The sequence below is a fragment of the Kryptolebias marmoratus genome, linkage group LG8 (genome assembly GCF_001649575.2).
Source record: "Kryptolebias marmoratus isolate JLee-2015 linkage group LG8, ASM164957v2, whole genome shotgun sequence".
In the NCBI taxonomy this organism is placed as follows: domain Eukaryota; kingdom Metazoa; phylum Chordata; class Actinopteri; order Cyprinodontiformes; family Rivulidae; genus Kryptolebias; species Kryptolebias marmoratus.
The window spans coordinates 10,089,425-10,110,122 of NC_051437.1; the positions used below are offsets into that span (position 1 = coordinate 10,089,425).

The 20,698-nt window shown below is 42.4% G+C and overlaps 4 protein-coding genes across 6 annotated transcripts in view; 1 reads left to right on the forward strand and 3 right to left on the reverse strand.

Annotated features, from left to right (window-relative positions):
* Nucleotides 1-189: 189 nt before the first annotated feature.
* Nucleotides 190-5,339, reverse strand: LOC108231938 (NEDD8-activating enzyme E1 catalytic subunit). The gene is made up of 18 exons (XM_017409378.3): nt 5,247-5,339; nt 5,105-5,143; nt 4,036-4,153; nt 3,867-3,947; nt 3,708-3,790; nt 3,408-3,488; nt 3,264-3,307; nt 3,109-3,173; nt 2,869-3,024; nt 2,204-2,306; nt 1,966-2,076; nt 1,794-1,847; nt 1,319-1,355; nt 1,147-1,228; nt 936-1,036; nt 774-837; nt 638-692; nt 190-536 (listed from the first exon to the last, which is right to left on the reverse strand). Exons 1-18 carry the CDS (start codon nt 5,264-5,266, stop codon nt 448-450), a joined length of 1,383 nt encoding a protein of 460 aa, XP_017264867.1. The 5' UTR covers nt 5,267-5,339; the 3' UTR covers nt 190-447.
* A 464-nt stretch (nt 5,340-5,803) lies between these two features.
* Nucleotides 5,804-8,073, forward strand: LOC108232037 (PRA1 family protein 3). Its single transcript, XM_017409543.3, has 3 exons — nt 5,804-6,014; nt 6,523-6,740; nt 7,441-8,073. The coding sequence occupies exons 1-3, from the start codon at nt 5,833-5,835 to the stop codon at nt 7,614-7,616; spliced, it is 576 nt and encodes a 191-aa protein (XP_017265032.1). The 5' UTR covers nt 5,804-5,832; the 3' UTR covers nt 7,617-8,073.
* Nucleotides 8,074-8,438: 365 nt separating this feature from the next.
* lmod3 (leiomodin 3 (fetal)) lies at nt 8,439-11,767 on the reverse strand. The gene is made up of 3 exons (XM_017409542.3): nt 11,341-11,767; nt 9,649-11,229; nt 8,439-9,532 (listed from the first exon to the last, which is right to left on the reverse strand). The coding sequence occupies exons 1-3, from the start codon at nt 11,626-11,628 to the stop codon at nt 9,485-9,487; spliced, it is 1,917 nt and encodes a 638-aa protein (XP_017265031.1). The 5' UTR covers nt 11,629-11,767; the 3' UTR covers nt 8,439-9,484.
* A 1,512-nt stretch (nt 11,768-13,279) lies between these two features.
* The window catches only part of frmd4bb (FERM domain containing 4Bb), a 30,680-nt gene continuing 23,261 nt past the window's right edge, over nt 13,280-20,698 (reverse strand). The window contains exons 14-23 of one of the 3 annotated variants that reach the window (XM_037977199.1): nt 20,472-20,613; nt 20,225-20,358; nt 19,976-20,092; nt 18,713-18,941; nt 18,561-18,614; nt 18,296-18,437; nt 17,965-18,129; nt 16,968-17,752; nt 16,201-16,339; nt 13,280-14,119 (exon numbers count right to left, since the gene is read on the reverse strand). In XM_037977199.1, the coding sequence (XP_037833127.1) occupies nt 14,083-14,119; nt 16,201-16,339; nt 16,968-17,752; nt 17,965-18,129; nt 18,296-18,437; nt 18,561-18,614; nt 18,713-18,941; nt 19,976-20,092; nt 20,225-20,358; nt 20,472-20,613 (1,944 nt within the window). In that variant the 3' untranslated portion in view covers nt 13,280-14,082. Of the gene's footprint in view, nt 14,120-16,200; nt 16,340-16,967; nt 17,753-17,964; nt 18,130-18,295; nt 18,441-18,560; nt 18,615-18,712; nt 18,942-19,975; nt 20,093-20,224; nt 20,359-20,471; nt 20,614-20,698 lie in introns of all 3 variants that reach the window. The other 2 variants (XM_037977198.1, XM_037977200.1) reach the window with 2 other exon arrangements.

The window sequence follows — 20,698 nt, forward strand, 5'->3', positions numbered from 1 at the left end:
GGAATTTAGCAAACAGAAATAATTTTGGAAATTCTAACTGACCTAAAACAGGAAGAGTTTAGTCTGATTTTTTAACAGACATTAAGAAAAAAAACAATATTCACCTTTTTATACAGTGTATGTAAACATCTGGTGCCAACTGTATAAAGCTCCTCTTTTTTAAATAAAGTAAGGCGACATCAAAACACGTCCTCGTAGTAAAACTTTATTATATCAGAGTTCACATTATTCTCAACTGATAGGAAAACGGATGCAATATATATCAGCACTGAACAAATACACAATCATGTAAATAAAGTTACAAAGCAAATGTGTTATTTAATGACTCAATGTTAACACAACATTGTAACTCACAAGTCAGACCTTATTTACATTAGAATAATAAATGTGCTACTGAAACACGCAGTTTGCGTTGGGATGGGTCAGTGCTGCTGCCTCACTCTGTGTTCAAGCGGTGAAATTGATTTTAAAGAGAACAGTCTGGGGGGTGGTGACATCTGCTACGGCTATTTCCTGGCCATCCGACAAGCCCAGCTCTGCATCAGAGAGAGACAGAGGGGGGGTTAGCATAAATTGCTATTAAAATGTGAACATGAGTCACATTAAACAGAACATTTGAGTGCTGGATACTTATTACCTTTTAAAGTTTTGCAGAGGTTTGGCCTTGTGCGTTCTTCTATGGATTTTACAGACTGGAACAAAACGGTAACAAAAGGTTTAATTTTACTTTGTGACAAAAGCACTCTGCAGCGACTCCGAAGTTAAATAATTACCTGCAGATACAGCGTTTTATTCTTTCCTTCTAGAGTTGTGGTGATAGCAGGTGATTTCATCTGTCTGCGGGGGAATAATACACAATCTTAAAGTGAGCAGATTTTTTTTTTTCTTTTCTGCCGTGCCGCGGCGAAAAAAAAGGTTTTGTTCTGGGAACTCACAGCGAGGCGTTCTCTGTCAGGTACTCTAAAACCTCCTGTAATTTGGCAGAAGGAGGAAACTGGAGATCCTGAGGTACTTGGCTGCACGCGGTACAATTTTCCTGCCAATCAAAGACGATTCCGATCACTTTAAACATTCTCTGCGGGGAGACTTGAACGGTGACATGTCGACAAAAAAAAACAAACAAAAAAAACCCAACACAGAACCGACCTTTCGCTCAGCTTCGAACGTGTAGGTGTACAGTCCGTCCACGTCGTTGAAGACGAGGTAGTTATTTAAGGGGATATATGCGCTGAAACAAAAAATATTCTGAAATGATGCTCAGCTGACAAATTTTTAAAACAATGGAACTGAATACTGAAAGAGTGTTGGTGCTGCTGACCTCGTAGCGATTTTAAAAACCTCGGTTGCACAAGCAGCTGTGAAGATCAAAAGTCTAATTATTGAGTGAATTATGCATTTGTTTCACAAGCACAGTGATCACGCTGTCGAAATTTTTTTTAATGACCCTTTTCCCCCCTTAAAATTGTGTTCAAAAACCAAGACTGCAGCTTGAATAAGAAGAACTTCAACAATGTAATTCTCCTTGTCTGTGCCAAACAAAGGTCCGATTTCAGAGACTGAAAACTCTGTTTGCCCGTGGTTTATTGTTTCTTTTCAAATAGTTCCAACTCAAATGTCAATAAAGAGTTTATGTAATTTAACAGGTACTTTGTCCAACAGAATTCAAGGCTGGTGACGAAAATCTGCACTAAATCTGCATTGGGAATTTAAGTAACGGTTTTGTGGGCCGTTCCACCACAGCGTTCATTAAAAAAAACGGCTCATATTTCACCTCAGGAACAGCAGTTTCATACCAGCAATAACAGCATTCGTCGACGCCACGGCCGGAATGATCCTCTTCACAACTCCTGCAACACGAGAAACACTCATAAGTCTAGTCTTCGTCAGTTCTGCCAAAAAAAGAAGAGCAAGCGACGCGACGCGTTAGCGCCGAATAACTGAGCGTGTTTCCATCCCCGGCCTCACCCTGCGTGAGCCTGTATGTCACTCCTGGGATGTTAAACTGCGACGCTCTGTCTTTGGATCTTTCGAACACCCACTGGATGTGCTCTGGATTGTCGCCATCTAAACTCGTCTCTGGTTCAAAAGAAAATGAAAGAAGAAAAAAAAAAAACCAGGGTGTTATTTTCTTATTCAGTCCAGTAAGACAACATAATCAGATGCACTTAGGTTTTACTGGGGAATCGAAATATTTTTTAAATACCTCCAAAAGGCTGTTCTTTGGGCCACTGTAAAATTCGGGCGTATTCAATGCAATGTTCTGGCAGCCTTGGCATCGACGCAATGGTGCACATTGGGAAATTTATCTGTGGGTTGGAAAACAAAAACAGATTTATTGCACACAAACAAACAAAAAGAAACATTTCAGAGAAGGTAACGTTTTAAGAAATATTCTGTTTTCTATATCGATGCCGTCTTCTTGAAAAGGTCCCCAGATTCTTGTTCATGCTTTTGTTCTTTTTCTTGTTTTCTTCAATTTCTTCAAAATCAGAAACTTCAATTTTCTGATTTTGTTTTGTGTCTTTCAACCACCAAAACAAGAATCAAAATCAATTTTTTTTTCTGTGTTTTGGCAAAAAGTCTTACTGTGCTGGTTTTTTCGCTTTTATTGTTCAGTCTCGTAGCTCCATCTGTAAATTTATTCATTATGTGTCCTACTTCACAAACAGCCTTTGGTACAGATGAAAGAGTGAAAATACCCATTTCTGCACCAAAGACAGCTAAGCAGCAGGCGCATTCTGTGCAAAGTTAATAGATTGACTTTTTCTGTCATGTTTCTTCCTGTTTGGAAAGATCAACAGTTATTTAGGCCTATTAATGTTTAAAGAGAACCTCAAAGATAAATATCTGCTGAACGGTGTGTGGTACCTGTGGTGGGTACAGCTCCAGTGTGCAGTCGATACATGCGGTCATGCCCGGCAGAATGACACGAGCGTTCCCTTTAAAGCCCTCCGTTCCTCCGTCGATGAGGGGGATGATGGAGCTGGGATCCAGGACGCCGTCCTCATAGCTCAGGACGGATATCTAGAAGGTCGTTCGTAAATTTGCCTCAGAATGTGTTGAAAGCAATGAAAGGTGGGTCTCTAAATGGCAACACTTTGGACTTACCAGCATTCCGTTTATCCAGCGTCTGGCAATGATGGAGTCGAGTCCGCAGACGATGATGTGAAACTCTGAAACGGAAACAATAAATGAGCGCCGCCTCCTTTAGACGTTTGCTTTGTCGTCACTGCTGAGGCTCAGAGACCAGGAAACACACTTACGCCTGTAGAAAGACTCATCAAAGTCCTGGATCTTTTTAAAATGACTTCATGTTATTATTAAGGAAGTTGTCGTTAAAAAATATACTGCACAATATTAACTGAAGCTGGGCAGGGTGAACATTGAAGGAGAGCTGCGAAGGATACGGGACTACTTTGCATCCTGGGATACGATTGTTGATGAAGTCCGCCGCTACTTCAGCCTTTGGTCTTCCGACATCTTTGGGCCTGTATGGCGCACGAAGAAGTTCAAAATACAGCACACGGCGGACTGAACAAAATCTGCGGTTCTCATCATCTGCAGGTGGAATTACTCCAGCAAAGGTGGGCAGAAAACTGTATTCTATTTAAAGACCTTTTCTAAATACGATCCCAGAGATACAAACCCAAATATTCATCACAATGAATAAAACGCCACAGGAGATCAAGCAGAAAAGTCACACCGACCTGAACAGAAACTGCCTGTTGAGGTTCGAGACATCAATGGTGTCCATGTCGACCACGTGAATGAGGCGAAACCCAGACAGAGCCTGAAACGACACATCATTACCGAATAACCTCTTCTAAACCAGTCAAAACAGATTGGTTTAAAGCTTCTCCGCCTACCAGATTCTTAAGGAGTTCACATCCAAGTCCTCCCGCGCCAATGACCAAAATCTTGCACGTCTCCAACAAGAACTGCAAAGACTGCCGTGACAGAAACGTTGAGACACTTAAAGGAAAGCATATGAGACAATGAGGTCATGTACAGAAAAAAGGCATGTTTAAGAGTCACCTCCGTGCTCGGCTCGAAGTCAGGATGGGTGAATGGGCCCGGCCTCTCCAGAAACTTCCTCACGTGATTCCAGCGGCCATCCCACCCTCCGTCCCTGTGTCCACTTTCAACAGCCATTCTGGAAGGACGAGACACCCGACACCTCTGAGCGCGAACCAGAACGCAGCTTAGGGCGCGGATTCTTAATGCTTGTGACAGAAATCAAACTGAGCCAGATGCTTTTAAAGGTGAGAACAGTTTTCAGTCGGACCAATAAAACGGCAAATCTGATTATACTGTCGAGCTTTGAAACAGGAAACCTCTGACAGCATAACTCCGGTTCGGTTTTACGGTCCCACCACTTTTATTTACTGATTTTTTTTTGTTTTGTTTGCTCTATCTGTGAGCAGAACCGTACCCGGCTCTGGGCCCGTTCGCTTTCTGATGCCACAGTGTTAATTCTGACGTCTTTAAAGCAATTTTTGAAATGAAAATGTGACTTACGACGTCTCAAAAATCAGAGATGAATACTGTTGGATTTACACCAAGATGCAGCACACTTTGAGACAACGAGCTTCATAAACACAAACTTTTTCAACTGAATGGTTTTTTTATGCTCTATTTCTGGCACCGTGTATGATGTTTGCATTGTGCATAAAATATATTTTTTAAGATAACTGCTGTGTACTACTACTCTTATCAAGTGACATCAGCCTTTTTGGGTGGATTTTAGGAGAGTTGTGACTGATGTTTTGACCTAAAGTATATGTCTTTACTTGAACACACTACACTCACAAAATCTGCTTAATATTATAAAAGTAGTGTGTGCTTTCCAGGTCTGTGTGATGCAGAAAATGTTATTTGTATAGCTAGTATAAGTGATGGTTGTATTCTATTCCAAATGACTAATTAAATCTGTTCCTCTTCCTGCATTACAGTCCCTGCTGTATATGTTCACGTTGTGTGACTCGGATCTTTATTACCACAAGCAGCTAACAGGGTTATCAAGGCTAAAATGTGTATGTCTCCTGGCCCAGCAGTCGCAAACCTGCTGCCAGTCAGAGACCTTTATTTAGCATTCGTCACTAACTTCTCAGTCAGGTCCTCTATTCGCCTTCTTTTCTTCTCCCTGGAAGAGGACAGTGAAACACGGGTTTATTATTGTCCATCTGACGTTAAAGGGCCACAGCAAAACCAGGGTAAAATGATGTTTAACGCCCATTGAGACTTACGGCTCCTCGGCATCCGCCATACTTTCAAGGTCCCATGTCCTCGATTCAGGCTGATGCGTTCAGGGGACTCAAAGCTGCGCACGCTCGCTGCAACTCCTCGATTTTTTCTTTTAACCAAAACATTACATTTGCACTAAACATGACTGAAAATGGTGCATTACACTACAAATTTGAAATATATCACACAAGGCAACATAATAAACATTTTAAATAAATCATATGACAATTTTGCCGACAATATTGCATTTGATGTCTTTTTAAAGCTTAAAAGCTTCATCTTTATAATATTGTCTAAGTTGTTTTCTTGAAGAGTGTTAAACGTTATATCCCCTTAATAATGTGGGATCTACAATGAATTTCTTTTAGATTTATATTCAATTTCTTTAATTTGACTTTTGCTGTCGCCACTTCTCCTATTCACCTGAACGCTCCCGGCGCATCTCAGAGCGCAAGCCCAAAACCCTTCTACGTGCTTCATCTCGCGAGACTACGTCGTCGTTGCGTCGATAGGCGAGATCAGCTGACCTGTCAAAATATTACGCAGCGCGTGCTGATATGTTTGTGTTCCTTCTCTCCGACTGAAGTCATGGCAGCCAAGATGGAGCTGGCGCCTCTCAGACCGTGGGACGACTTCTTCCCCGGAGCGGACCGGTTCAGTAAACCAGAGTTCGGAGATTTGACCAAGTGGAACAACAGAGTGATCAGTAATTTAATGTACTACCAGACGAATTATTTCGTTGTGGCCCTGGCGGTTTTTCTCATTGTAGGGTAAGTCCGGGCTAGCTTTTAGCTAAGGCTAGCATTATGTGGCTCTCTGCATACCTTTACACCCCACACCCATCCTGTACACAAACTATTTTCGCATTTATTCGTCTTTCTCTTTATGTATCACATTAAATAACTAAACCGTGACTTTATTCTTGTTCTATATCATAATACGTAACTTTAACTCTCTGTAACGTCATTTTAAGCGAGGTTTTAAACTTTAAATCAAACAAACATGGCGACTGTTCGCTGGTACGTTTGGCCTTAAAGTGTTAAACTTCACATCTGTTGTCCTGCATAGAAGCTATAAGGCGCTTTAAATAGACAATGATGTAGTGGAAATATTGAGTATAGGCCTTATTGCAGGCTTCTAGCCTATTATGGTTTTACAGTAAACCACAAAAGGGTAATACCTGCCATCGCCACTAGGTTGTGCTATATGTTTAAAGAAGGAAAAACAAAAGCTTTTACCCAGTAAAACCAGATGTTCTTTTCGTGTTTTAATATTCAGGTTCATGAATCCCTTCGGCTTGATTCTGGGAGGTGGCGTGGTGACTCTGGTCTTTGCTGGTTCTGTCTGGGCCGGGGAGAACAAGGCCATGATCAAGAACTTCAAGAGGAAGAACCCGACTCTGTTCGTGTTCGGCGTCATGATCACCAGCTACTTTCTGCTGTCGCTGTTCGGCGGCGTCATGGTTTTCATTTTTGGAATCACTTTCCCCTTGCTGTGTAAGTGTCACCCTTCTGCGTGAAGTTTTGTCCATTCACTTAAAGAGAATGGGCCAGATCAATTATTATATTTTATACTAAACAGTTTATTTTTTTTAGCTTAGATGATCTTCCATTTGATAGTGAAGCCATCTGAGTTTAATCTAGCTGACTCACTTTATTAAATATTCTTTTAAAACGTCTTTAAACTGGATTCAACAGCATGTTCAGTCATTAATTCCTACTTTTTACTCATGGCGCACACTGACTTAAAATCAGCATCACAAGATGTGCTGAAGATTTCCTGAAGTCCTGCCTTCCAGTTCACAGGCCACCAGCAGAGAGGCTTTGGTGGCTCATTAGGGTAAATGATGCATCGCTATCTGTCATCGTGGCAAATACACGGAGCTCGATCACTTCCCAGGAGATCCTCCCTCTGCTGCCTGTGTTGACACGTTGCTACGGGTTCTTGGTTTGGACAGAACCCCTTTTACTGGCTGATGTCATGCATTCACTATCTGCCTGTCATGGAAATAAAACATTTGCCAGCCCGTACACCTGCTGCGGTGCGAAGGCTTGCGACAGTGTAGGGTTTTTGCTTTGTTTGTCTCAAAAGTGCACACACGAGGCACTAAAATATATTCTTTTATCTTTTTTTCCATTGATGCCGTGTAAATAACTCGCTCCTATTTCTTTGTTTTGTTCTCNCCCCCCCCCGCAGTGATCCTGATCCATGCCTCTCTGAGACTGCGCAACATGAAGAACAAGCTGGAGAACAAGATCGAAGGTGTCGGGCTGAAGAAGACCCCGATGGGTATGATCATGGATCTGCTGGATCAACAAGAGGAGAAGATCAACAAGATTCAGGATTTTCTGGAAAGTAAACTGAAGGAATAAAGCTCTATCCAAGAGAGTGCCAAGGAAAGCCAGTGTCATAAAGTTTGATTTAAGATATGTGTAGCTTCCTGCCACATGTCCCAATGTTACCCCCTTGCATATCTAAAGTTAATATGTGCATTCCCACATTTGATCCGCTTGATTTACTTCCTATTCGTCTCAAAGTGTTGTAGTTCCCACCATCCAAAGAGTGCAGGTGGATAAAAACATGTTTGTGCAATTATTATTCCAGTAGGATGTAACATGCAGTGGAGCGCTGAAGGTTACCAAAGGTCTGAACATTCCTGTGTTCACTAATGTCCAAAATTGAGTCAGTTTCCTTGTTTACAGTTCACTCCGATCTAGAACATGACTGAACCGTTATTTCAGTGAAATATAAAATGAACTAAAATAAAATGCAACGTCGAACAGAAGAAGTCGACAATTGTTTTTCACAAAAAAAAAAAAAAAAAAAAAAGGTTTGTTTCAGTTTGCTACCTCAAAACGACCACGTTCATCTTTCATCTCACTCAGCAGACTCGCGTTAATCAGATAAATCGCCCGGTCAGCTGCTGGTTAAGCAGGATCTATATGGATGCAGATCTTCTATTTGTTGCCAGTTTAGATTTTTTATTTTTGGCCCGGCTAAAAAAAAAAAAAAAAAAAAAAATTCCAGGATTGTGGATTTTTTTCTGTTTGTAGATCTAGTTCCTGGTCCTACAGTCTGACCTGACTGTTTCCCCTCTGATCGCAGCTATGCAATACTGAAAAGTGAATGGCAGGTGCAGTTTAATTAAAATATAGAATCATGGCATGTTTAGATTATCTGTTTATTCTGATGTACCATTCTTCTTTTTTTTTTGTTTCCTTTGTTTTGTTTTGTTTTTACAACAAATCATGCAGAAGTCTATAAAATGGCAGCAGGACTTGAGCAAATACTGGATTAAAGACGTCTTGTGTGTGTTTTCCCTTCGAAATTCATATTCGTTGAGTTTGAGCCCCGTCATCTTTAACGTTAAGTGTTTCGTTTGTTTGCCATTCTTATTGGTTTGGGTTGTTGTTCTTCCCCCACCCCCCACCCCTCCCCTGTGCACACCTTGACTGCAGTTTATGCGTGCTGCGTTTGCAAATGACTCAAAGATGGTCTGTTTGTTATGGATTTACATATGTGTGTGCATTTGTCTGGAACTTTTCTATCCTCCGTAGAAAACAACGAACTGGAAGTAAAAAGACAGCACTCCTCTAAACATTTAACCTGATGTATTGATGTATTTATAACAAACACATGCTCCAAAGTTTTGTCCCAAGTTTTCTGTGAATCAAGAAAACCTATCTAAAGAAATAAAAGCTCATTTAGAATACAACTAGAAGTCTAGATGATTGTCTAAAATGGGTTAGTTTTTGAGCTCTCGTTACTCCATCCAGGTAGTTTTGTGAACCCCGCTTCACTTATCTTGAGATTAATAAAAACAAGTGCAAAAACAGCTAACGGTAATAATCATCTTTTTGCTACAAAGTGCAAATATGTTAAATTTTTGACCGTGCCAAATTAGTTATATACAAAACCACTCAACTTGTGCTGCAAAAACATGAATATATTTCCATGTATGTCCTTATGCACAATGAAATACTCTCAGTTGGCAGTTTTGTAGCTTTTATTTATCAGAAGAGTAAAATGTTTTTGTACGAACTGAAAAGGTTCTGTTGTGGTGCCCCTTAACGTTTACATTTTCCAAGGCAAACGGTGAGATAACACGGGTGTGAAACAAAAATCAGCCTATAGTATTCTTGTGTTGTTCATTAACAATTATGACGTGCGTGTAGAACAACCAACACCTAGGATCTGCAAAATAAACATACACTATGGTGAGAAAACAGCCGAAGTTGAGTCAGAGGAGACTCGTTTCACTTGATTCCAGGGCTTTTGGGAGTGGCACCTGCGAGCAATAACAAAAGGAAAGAACATTATTTAGTATTTATTACAGGCTGTAATAAAACCAAAGTAGTAAGCACCCCAGCTGGACTGGTTCCGTAAGAATTCGTGGGTACTTACAGATTTCAGATAGGCCACGTTGCTCTTTTTGATCTCGCTTAAGAGCTGATCACGAGGTGTGAGATCGACCTTCGGAGGTACTCGTCTGCGAGGGACGGGTTTCAGAGTCTTTATCACGTCCGTCAGGTTGGCCTTCTCGTCCGCCGTCTCCCTGGCTCCTGCATCCTTTACTTTAGTCGTCTTTCTCAGCTGAAAGCTCGGCCTCTCGGGTCTCCTGTCGTCCCTCGGGTCCAGTTCCAGTAAAGGATTACGTTTCTTGGGAGTCCTCTTCAGCTGGATGTCCCGTAACGGGTTTGATGGCCCGGCGCCGGCTTGTTTGGGAGTGCTCTTGTGTTTGAGATTCCTCTGCGGCTCCAGCTGCTCTCTCTGGTGTTGTGTTCGAGGCGAACTGTTCGGCTCCGACGACGACGGCGGCGGCGGGACGGGTTCCTGCTCCTGAAGGAGTTCTAGTGGCGGCACGTAGCCCAGCATCTCGAGTAAACCCGGGGGCAGGTTGAGGCTGTCCTCGTACCTCTGCACCAGCTCCCTCTGCTCCTTCAGCTGCTGCTGCCGCTGCTCCTCCTTCCTCAGCTGCCTCTGGCGGTCCAGATTCCTGGTCAGGATGTTGGTCACCACCATCCTGGGCCCCGGCTGCTCAAAGTGGTAGCCCATCTTCAGCAGGGTGTTGTTGGCCTTGAGCAGCCGGGAGATCTCCATCTCCGCGTGGTGACCCAGCATGTGTCTCTGGTTGTGGAAACGGAGCTCCGTGAGGGCCTCGTTGAACTGCAGACAGCGAATGATGGCGACGATGCCCTTTCCGGTTATGAAGTTGGACTCAATGTTCAGAGTCGTGATGCTGCGGTTCTCCCTCAACATGTTGGCCAGGCTGAACGCAATGTTCTCATCCACGCCGGTGTTTGCTATGCTGAACGTCTTCACGTGTTTGTTCTTCTTCAGGGCGTTGACGTAATCCAGGAGCATCTCTTTGGGAATGTTCTCTATATTGTTGAGGTTCACCTCGGTGACAGACGGATTGTTGTTGCGAATCTTGTCGAGTGTCGACTCCAAGTTTGTCTCGTTTCCTGAAGGTCTCGACGTCATTTTTATATTATTCAGAGCCAACTTTGGGATTTTTAGTTTGTTCACCTTAATCTGTTCTCTCTTGGGGAAATTATCGTTGGCCTCATCTGTATCTGGTACTTTTGAAATGTCTTCAGCATTTGAAATATCCTTATTTGTAATTTCCTCCTTATCTTCGTTGTTTGTTGTATCCTTTGAGTCTAAAACAGTTGGACTGCCAGCCGGATTATTTTCTGCTGCTGCTTCTGTGTTATCTGGGGCCTCTACATCTATGTCTGGATCCTCAGGTGTTGTTTTTACGTGTAGCTTATCAGCATTTTCATCTTGTACATCAACCTCTTTGTCCTTTTCGGCTTTCCCATCATCTTCTTCAGCTATTTCCTCAATTATCTCTTCTGTAATTTCCTCCCCATCTGTACCATCAGCAGCCTCTTCATCAATAACCTCTTCCTGCTCTTCATATGTTGCCTTTTCCGAATGGTCATCCATGTCTTTCTTTTCAGCTTCCTCCTGTAAAACTTTCTAAAACCAACAACAACAAAAAGTGAAGTCATTAAGGTCGAAGCGCATCTTACGACTTGACACTTCACATGATAAGTCAAATTAAAATGTGTGCCGACTTTGAGCTCTTACCTCACTGGGCAACAGAGTGGCGGGTACCCTTTCTTCCTCGACCATCCGTTTGGACTCCTTCTCCCAGTAGAGATAACCGACCAGGGATCTGTGGTCAAAGGTTCCTGTGGGAGGTTTCTCCGTCTGGTCTTTCTGCCTCTGTCCCACGGGTACGCTCTCATCTGGGGCAATGATAACATCCATCTCGCTCTGGAGCTCCTTCAGCTCCTCAGGCGAAAGCATTGCCAGGATTTCATCCTCGTCGATGTCCTCCTCGCTGAGGTCCTCGTGTTCTTGGTTGTTAGACATGTCCACAATGCGTAGCTTCTCCCTCTGCCGATTTGGAGAGGACGGACAACTTCTACCCAGCCTGAAGTTAGGCACTGAGCAAAGTGGGAAGCCTCCGCCTTTGACTTCAGCTCGAAAGAGTTTGCCTCATGTGTTGTCTAAAATTAAACCCTGCGAATTGCATGGAAGATATTTAAAGTTCAAGCAGGGGAGAGACACGCTAACAGTGTGGTTTTTTTTAGCCCCCCCTCTCCCAGCTGGCTCGGCCTTCAGGATCTTTTGGGATGACAGCTGCTTCAAGTGAAAAGACAGTGCAGGACTGACAGCGGCAGGTGGGTCCTTTTCACCGACCTGCTTGTTGGATGGCGTTGGGGGTACATACCCCATGGCAAACAGAAATCCTCCTAGAATGCCCCTTGAAGCCATAACGATGAAGCGCTGCATCACAACAAACCATTAATCGACAGGGTGATTCATCTTTGACTTTAGTTTGACTTTACTCAAATTGTAGCTATTTTTAGATTTTTTTTTCTTAATAAAGTTAGTAATAAAAAACATAAATCCTTTTACACAGAAATTATTTAGTTTTTTACTTTTATAAAATGGCAGATGCTGAGACACCAGGGAATGCTAGGTTAGCTTAGCATAAATGCTAACATTAGCCGGACATTGTTTACAAGTTTGTGGGTGTCTTTGTCTTTTAAATTGACAAAAATAAATATGGTAAAAATGACTATGGGCTTATTTTGTTGCACTACAACTGGAGAAAGTGCTTGAACACGTAAACGGGTTGAATATGATGAGCTTCAGTGACCTTTAGGAGCTTGGAGAGCTCGTCGTGTTCGAGCCAGGATGTACCGTTCATGTCTTTGCACGCCAAGTCTGCATTTTTCATATCGGTTTTTCTTTTTATTCATTGTTTGAATTGCTAGGCACAATCCTGCTGCGCCTGACACTTGAATCTTATCTGTTGTGTGCGTAATTTCAGTGAAAGAAAAAAGACTGAGTTGTTCAGTTTTGAGCGTTGAGAGGGAATCACGATCAAAAGGAGTTTCACCAGATGCTAAAAATACAGAATTATCTGGACTGTTTTCAAAACCACATATCAAAAAGAAGTCCATTCGTTTCCATGATCCATGTGACCCGGAACAACAACTATCAATGTTTCCGACATTCTGTTTTGTTTGAGATTTCCGAGCCATGTGGGTTCCTTTACCACCTTTGTCAACTATTTTAGGAGGGGCACCAATAACAGACAAAAGTGAGGGAAACCAGAAACAAAATCTAGCTGCAATTTTAGAAAAAAAGTACCTGTCAGCAACGATTTTTCTGATGGAAACAAAATAAAATAAATTTGAAAGTTAAATTTATTCCAAAAGAATTTTAATGCTGAATGAAAATGCTGGCGTTAGTCTGTAAAAATGTTTGAATTATGGTGATTTAAAACAAAAAATTCTTTAACATGAAAAATACTGGACAAAATAAATAAATGACTGACTGTATCAGTGCACCAAAAAGACAGTTATATTAGTATTACCGTGAGGAAGCAGGGAGTCCTTCATAAATGTCGAATTATTCCTTTAAGACTTATCTACTGGCCTAATAGCAGAAACTGAACCGGTTGTTTACCAGCTGCATGGGCCTCGCAAAAGAAAGTGGCAACACCCGTCTATGTGTCACACGTGTATTTATTCTCCTCCTCATATCAAATGGAAAATCTTTCATGACAACATCTAACAACATGTAACTACACACTGACTGTACAAAAGGGTGAGAAAACAAACATGATGATATGCTTTTTCATGGCAGTGTCTTTTTTTTTTTTTTTCCCTAATCAAAAAATGTGTTTTTTTAATCTCACCATGCATTTTCAAACACTTACTCCACCAACAAGACAGATGGCTCTATAAACAATACAGACACACATTTTGATCCAACATGTCAAACAAAAACAAAAAAAAATAGAGAAAATCTGATTTCATCATGAACAAACTCTGTTCTGACGATAGAGCAGGCTCTCGTTGTCTCACGTTTGGAACACATTTTAGCTTTTTTTTCAATCTGGATGGTATTCTTAACATGAAATGAAAATGGTGATTGTTGTATAACCTACTGTTTTGTATAAAGGCAGTAGCTAGTTCCTGTTTAAAAGTCATGTTGCTGTTTTTTGTTTTGTCTTTATTACACGTTAGGGTTTAAATTCCAGTGTAGCTGTGCAACATCTTGACACATTCTCATCTGCCTGTACAATTCATCCAATCCAAGGCACGTGGGAAAGTCATTCATGAGTGTCATCACTGTGTTCAACGTTCACTTGGACATGAGGATGGCCCGAGCCTCTTTGCAAAGATTTAAAGGACAGGATATCTCCGAAGACTGCGTTTTTAGAGGCTGTAAAGAAGTCTGCTTCAGCTCCGTTCCCTCCATGTGCTGCTGCCCATGGCCTGTTTGTGCCCAACTTTGATTTGGTCCTCTTCAGTGGATGCTCATGTAGCTCCCGCCAAGGTAAAACCTGTGCGTGGAAAAGAACAAAGGATGCGTCAGCGCTGCTGTCATTTCAGTGTTTGGAGACAAAAAACACGTGGCTATTATTGGAGAGGAAGTGGAGAGATGGATGTGGAAATGAAATGCATAAGAAAGTTAAAAGTATTTTGTGAAAATGTACAACAATACCATGGCTTTATGGAATAAACGGAAATCCCGTAAATGCAAAAAAATCAATTTGTTTAAAAACCTGCACTATTTTTGGAATTTAAAGTTATATTTCAAATCTTTTGATGTAGAGTTCTGTTGAAAGGTTATGAACAATTAATATTTGTTGTGAAAAGCTCTTTGAGCCGCCTCAGTCTGGAGAAAAAGTTTACCGTAAGTCTGATCGGATTGATTGAGGCCGAAATTGAAGTGAACTGCTGTCATTTTAAAACAACTCTAATCTCAGAATCTTATATCCGTACACGTGAATGTTATTTTCTAAACCTTTATGCTGCCGTCAGTTTGACATTACATGGTTATTTTAGCAGAAATATTAAGATATTCCTGCTGGAAGTGTCCCCAACTCTGCAAATCAAGAACATTCCTTTAACAGAACTGCAATGCAAACAATACTGAAGGCTTTCAAATTTGAATAGGATTTTAAAATTAATTTAAGTCTTGCATAATATAATATTTATTCAATAATAAACTTGCAAGTTTGTCAGTTTATCCAGGATTTTATGAGACAGCAACACTTTGGGAAGTAAGTGCAAAATCCATCCAGGTTGTGTTTCTCTACCCTACCACGGCTTCATCTTCATGTACTTGTACACGTGCACACCTGCACCTAATTTTTTTTGTTGGAATCGCTACGAGAAAGTACTTTACCATCAAACTAAGCAATCTTCTTGTCTCAGTAAACTTTAATTATTCGGCGATAATGTCTTGTCAGTATCACCTTGTGGCCCATTTTAGCACGATAAGGCAAAGACAATTTTAATATTGTAAATGTGGGTAAATGTGGCTTGTTAAAGCCCAACACGTTTGTGCAGACAGCCCTATTGAGACAATACCACTGCTGGTGACTTTGACTCTTGTTTCTTTTAAAATTCTATCTGGGGTGAAGGGTGTCCCGATCCTTTTGATGATTTAAAAACGAGGTGAGGGGGCAGGGCTTAAAAAGAAAGTTTCTCAGGGATGCATTTCAAAATAAAAGGGTGTGCTTGCACAACATAAAAGACCCTGACAAATACAAGTATTTTCTCCAATAAAAATAATTTTTCTGGCTTTATAACTACTACTACGACTACTTTGATGCATACCATTTGATATTATTGTTATTTCTTAAGAAGCATAAAGTAATATATTTAAGCTCCGTTTCAGGCTTGATATCGAGCTCTAAGCATAGGCATACTGACATCACATTTGTTTCTGTAAAAGAAATATGTGATAACTGATGACACACTGACTGTGTAAGGGTGTACCCCGAGTCACAACACAATATTTTGACCTCTACTCCTTGAGACTTCAAATAAGGAGCCATGGGTACAGTAGGTGCAGCTGTAATCATCTTATTAATGATTCCATGCCTCATGAAAAATAAACAGCTACCTAGGATATGAAAAGATGACATAATAAAATAAGCTGTCAAAGAGTCACACACGAATGAAGGTTGGATGTAAAAATGGAAATGACTAAAAACACGACACGGAGCGTCCCGCCGTTTGCGGCCTCACCCTTTTAAGTGCTAGAATGGTTGTCTGATGCCTCATCTGCACTAGTGGCCTCAGCACCGAGCACATCTACTGACTCAGAGTTTTTAGGCTTTGTTTCTTTGCTTTCAGAAGAAACTCTGCACGTGTGAGCATTAATTACAAGGTGAGAAGTGAAGGGGGGCAGAAAGAGAGAGACAAAAGAGCCCTGTAAGAACATTTTATTTGAATAGAACGCTAGCAGAGTGCATTCAAGAAGACAAATGCCTATTAGAAATATTGGGGAGGAGGGGAGTGGAGAGATGTTTAAACTAGGTTTTCTTCAAATCACTTGGCTCAGTCGGTATCTTACAGTTTTGTGCAGGCTCTGTCAGGTCCGGCGCCGGTTTTGTGAAAGTGCAGCACTCACCTGCTGTGTGTGGGACTGCGGTTGTACGGAGACGCTTGAGCACCAACATGAAGATACTGGCGGCCATCAGGCGCCTCAAACTCTGTCAGGCCGACGGCCAGCTGGTTGCGCCAGTTGCCTGTGCTGTCTGCTGAGGACACTGGAAAAAAAAAAGATAATTAATAAAGCAAAACAATCAGCTAATGTCCAAAAGCTACACAGTAGGAATTTATTATTTTCAGGAACACAGAAGAACTCATGTCTCCACTGATAAGCAGGCAATTATGTTATATTAGCATTAAGTTTATTGCCAATTACCAACTACAAATCACAAAAATGGCTCCAAGTCAGTCAATTCTACAGATATTGAGCTACTATGTGTTTCAACTGTGTTAACGCTGTAATTTCTCAACACAAGATGATCTTAGTTTAAAACTCTGGCAGGAAGGCAGTGGGTGAGATGCATTCCTTCAAGAAACATTTGTTATGTTTCTAACAACTCTGTAACTTTTGAACTCTATTACTAAGGCATCAGACTCAAAAACTGTGGTATGAATAGTTCCCTCATCATCTATTGATTGCTGTGTAAAAAAGACCTCCTTTTGTGCAAAACCCATATCATTGAACCCCATTTTCATAGACCTGTGTTGTATTTATGTACTTAACAGTAAACATCAGCCTCACATTTCAGCATAGGTAACTCTAAACTAAAACAAACTAAAGCAGATTGCATTAAACGTTTCTTTTTAAGGTGTCAATACAGTTAAGTGTTCTAAGAATTGTCACACCTGAGGAGAAAGACGTGGTTCTGCTCGAGTGGCTGAAGGCTGCTGGCATGGTTTGGTAGCCCAGACTGAGCTGCGATCCGCTGCTGAAGTCACATCCAGCCATCAGGCCCCTCCCCCCCTCTCTGGGCGCTCTGTTCCGGTGGTACCAGCCTCTCAGGTGCTCTGCCACCAAGGCCTTGTGCATGTTTTTGGCTAAGAGCTCGTTCCTGGGGCCCTCTCTGCTCCTTGGTGGTCTCACTGTCGCGTAAGGGTTCTGAGAGAGACTATCGGCGCCGTTGCTGCTGTAGTGCCGGAACCTGTCGTGTCCATGATAGCCGTTCATTTGGTAGGACGGGTTGACGTTGTAGTGGCCTTCAACGTCGTTCTCGTAAACGTAGGCACCGTTAGCGTAAGGCTCCATGTCGGGGCACGGGTAACCGGCAACATAGTAGGCACTAGGTGCATAGTGGGATGGGGTCTCGCACGAATAGCTACAACCGGAGTGGTGCTGGACCAAGTTGGGCATGCTGCCAGTGTTGCCGAACACTTCCAGTTTCCTGTGAAGTCGGTGCATGGTTGAGGTTCGGGAGTCCAGCGTGCTGTAGTGCGAGTTCACGGCCCCGCAGCAGTCCAGACTGGACTGGCTGGTGTAGGACGAGCAGTCCTCTAACACCTCTGTGCTGTTGCTGCGATGAGACGGTGACAAGATGAAAACGGGCTTCTCAGAGTCTGTGTCCTTTCGCAAGCAGGGCTGAGACTCCAGACTTCCACTACGATGCCTGAAGCAATGAGGAGACCCCTCCAACCTGCAGAAAGGATGCAGCTTTTATTCCGTTTCTTCAAGAAACATAATCATTCACAGCGTAACGGCTCTGGATTTAGTAGGGAAAAACAAAAACTGGAGGTTTACAAGAGCGTTTTACTAAAAGTTGGAGTTTTGAAGGAAACAACAGGCTTTGTTATTTTTGAGAGGGATGATATAAAGTTGCTTGGCCCTGCAAGGGATCAAGAACCACACCTGAGCTGGCTGCTGCTGTAGGCATTGCGGGTCATAACCGGGGTGGGAGGCATGCTGCGTGGATCTCTAGGTCTAGGAAGAGTTTTACAGGGACTACTGTGGGTGGAGGAGACCTCTCTTGGATTCAGGCAGTTGTGGGCTGCCTCCATGCTGTCAAAAGCTTTTCTAAAAGGTAGCAGTATCGGAAGAAGGGGCGGGGGGGAAGAAAAAAAAAAGGCGGATGAAATGTGAGGAAAGAAAGGAGGCTGCAAACATGACATGACAAAGCTCCGACAGTGCGTGCTATCACTATAATTATCATTGTTAGTTTGGGGGCAGAATGCTGGGGCACCTGTTGTTGTTTTTGTGATAACCTCCCGCTGGCGATCCCCGTCTCTCCACGTCGTACTCTGCTCCCAGCGATCGCATTGGACTGAGCTGAGGTGAACCCTGGACTGAGCGGGACCGTGGCCTTTGACCTGCGCTGTCCGAGTCTTCTAAATACACACAGTAAAACTACTCAGGTTACTTGTTTTTTGTTGGGTTTTTTTTCTCACCGGGGCAGATTATCAGGACTGCAGATCTAATGATCTCAGCAAGCTTTGTAAGCCACTCACCATCATCTAATGGGAGACTAGACAGAGAGCCACAGTCTGACTGGATGAGTTCATCTGAAAAAAAAAACCAAGAGAAAATACCTTCAAATGCTTTTGCAAGTGTAGCTGAATAATTAATGAAGTGATAAACTATAGACGAACTGGCATCGTACCTGCGATGAGCACTGAGGCACGCTGTGTGGGCTTCTTCCCCTTTTTGATCCTGTACTGGTTCATCTCGTCCTCGATCTGCTGGAGTTTGTGCATGGCATCCAGACAGTTTCTCCTCCTCTTCTTCTTCACTGTTTTGCACAGCTCTGGCTCATTTGCAAGCTTCTTGGCAGCCTCGACGATCTTCTGCTGAAGGGCGAATCTGCTCTCCAGGTTCCTCAGGAAGGAATCCTGCAAACATCAGGCGAAAAAAAAAAAAAAAGCTCAACGGGAGGATCGAGACCTCAAGTACCCTTATCTGGTGCCATTTCTGGTTATTAGGGATGTAAACGAGATCACGAGTCAGGCGACCCCGCAAGACTAAAATACCAAAAAATTTAAAAATGTCTCGCAAACCTCGCCTGATGTCGTCTGGTGAAACTAACTCTGAAAATGTCCCTACCATAAACCGTGTGTGTGGCAGCAGTTCACAAACAGGTCAGGCACTAGGACCATGCGGCACGCCACTCAACCAGCTTCCTCAGCTCTGCTGCAGCCTCTGCAGCTACGTGCTGAGAGGAAGAGTCTCTTTTTTTTGCATTTATTTAAACCATAACAGACTGAGTTCACATTTGGCAACTTTGAAGCTGAGAACATCAACTCTGAACCTCTAGTTTGTCCGTTTCAGTAGAAAGATCAAACTCTGCATAAATACGACCCAGATGACTGAATTGCGTTAACAATATTGTTCAGGTGCCTCAATGACTTGTAGTTTTTGCAGAAACATCAGCAGCCCTCGTTGCTCAGCTGACAGCACATGGTGGGACGTGGCTGCTAGTCCAGTCAGCCTGAGTTGCAGTTTAGTCATCAAGGCAAGATGCATATTTGGATCAGTTTTCAACATGAGACAGAAAAAAGGGGAATTAAGTTCAAGTGTGAGTTTAGGTCCTCCAGGTCAAATGTCAATCTGTGGTGAGCTGTGATCAGAAATGTCTTCTAACAGGGTTTGTTAAGTCACCACAAACAGGGCGTGAGTCAGTGTAATCACTGGATTTGTCATCAACTGCAATATGTGGTTCGGTCATGCATAATAAACACAACACTGCCGCTCGATGGAAAATCCAGTTAGGATACACCCTGCTTCAGATTTAACCCCTGATTAAATCATTCAGTTCAACCAAATGTATGAACTTTAACTTTAACTTTAACTATTTGTTGTACATATAAGCAGTGTTGCACGTATCATAAACTTGCTGCTGAATTTGATTCATTGGGTAAACACAGACCTCGTTGTAGGGAAAAAGCTCGTCCAGCTTGAAGGCAGTGCCAACTCTCCGTCTGACCTGCGGTGGTCTTTCACCTGAAGACAGGGGATACTCTTTTGGAAGCTTGCCAGTTAGCTCCTGAAAGCACAAAGCAACGGGTTTGGACATTTATATAAAAGTAAGAGCGGCACCTTCTGTAAAGTCACAAGGCTTAATAATAATAAAGGTCTTATTAGTCCGGATGAGCTTGAATAAAACCTGATTCCTCACCGCCTCTCGGAGGCAAATCTTCTTCAGCTCTTTTGTTTTCTTGGCCAGAATATCTTGGATTTCCTGCTCTTTTCTTCTCAGTTCAGAGAGCTTTTCCTTCTTCTGTTCCTCACTCATTTCAGAGTCTGCAGAACCTAAAAAAAAACAAAACAGATTTACAAGGATACATGTGATCTTGAACAATAAAGTGAAACGGAATAAACGCAGACCCTAATCTGCTCTGTGAAGGGAGTCGTGTAAAGCCGACCTGTAGACACCAGGCTTCCGTTGCTGGCTGTTATGAGGTTATTCTTCAGGCCAACTTCTCCCAGTCTGTTCAGTTTTGCTCCTCCATGCTCCGTGAGCTCCATGGCAAGTTCTTCCAAACTTTTAGCTGGTCCTAATTTTGCCTAAAACGATAGTAAAGATAACAGAAAGATTAGTGTGTGTGTTTGTGTGTGTGTGTGTGTGTGTGTGTGTGTGTGTGTGTGTGTG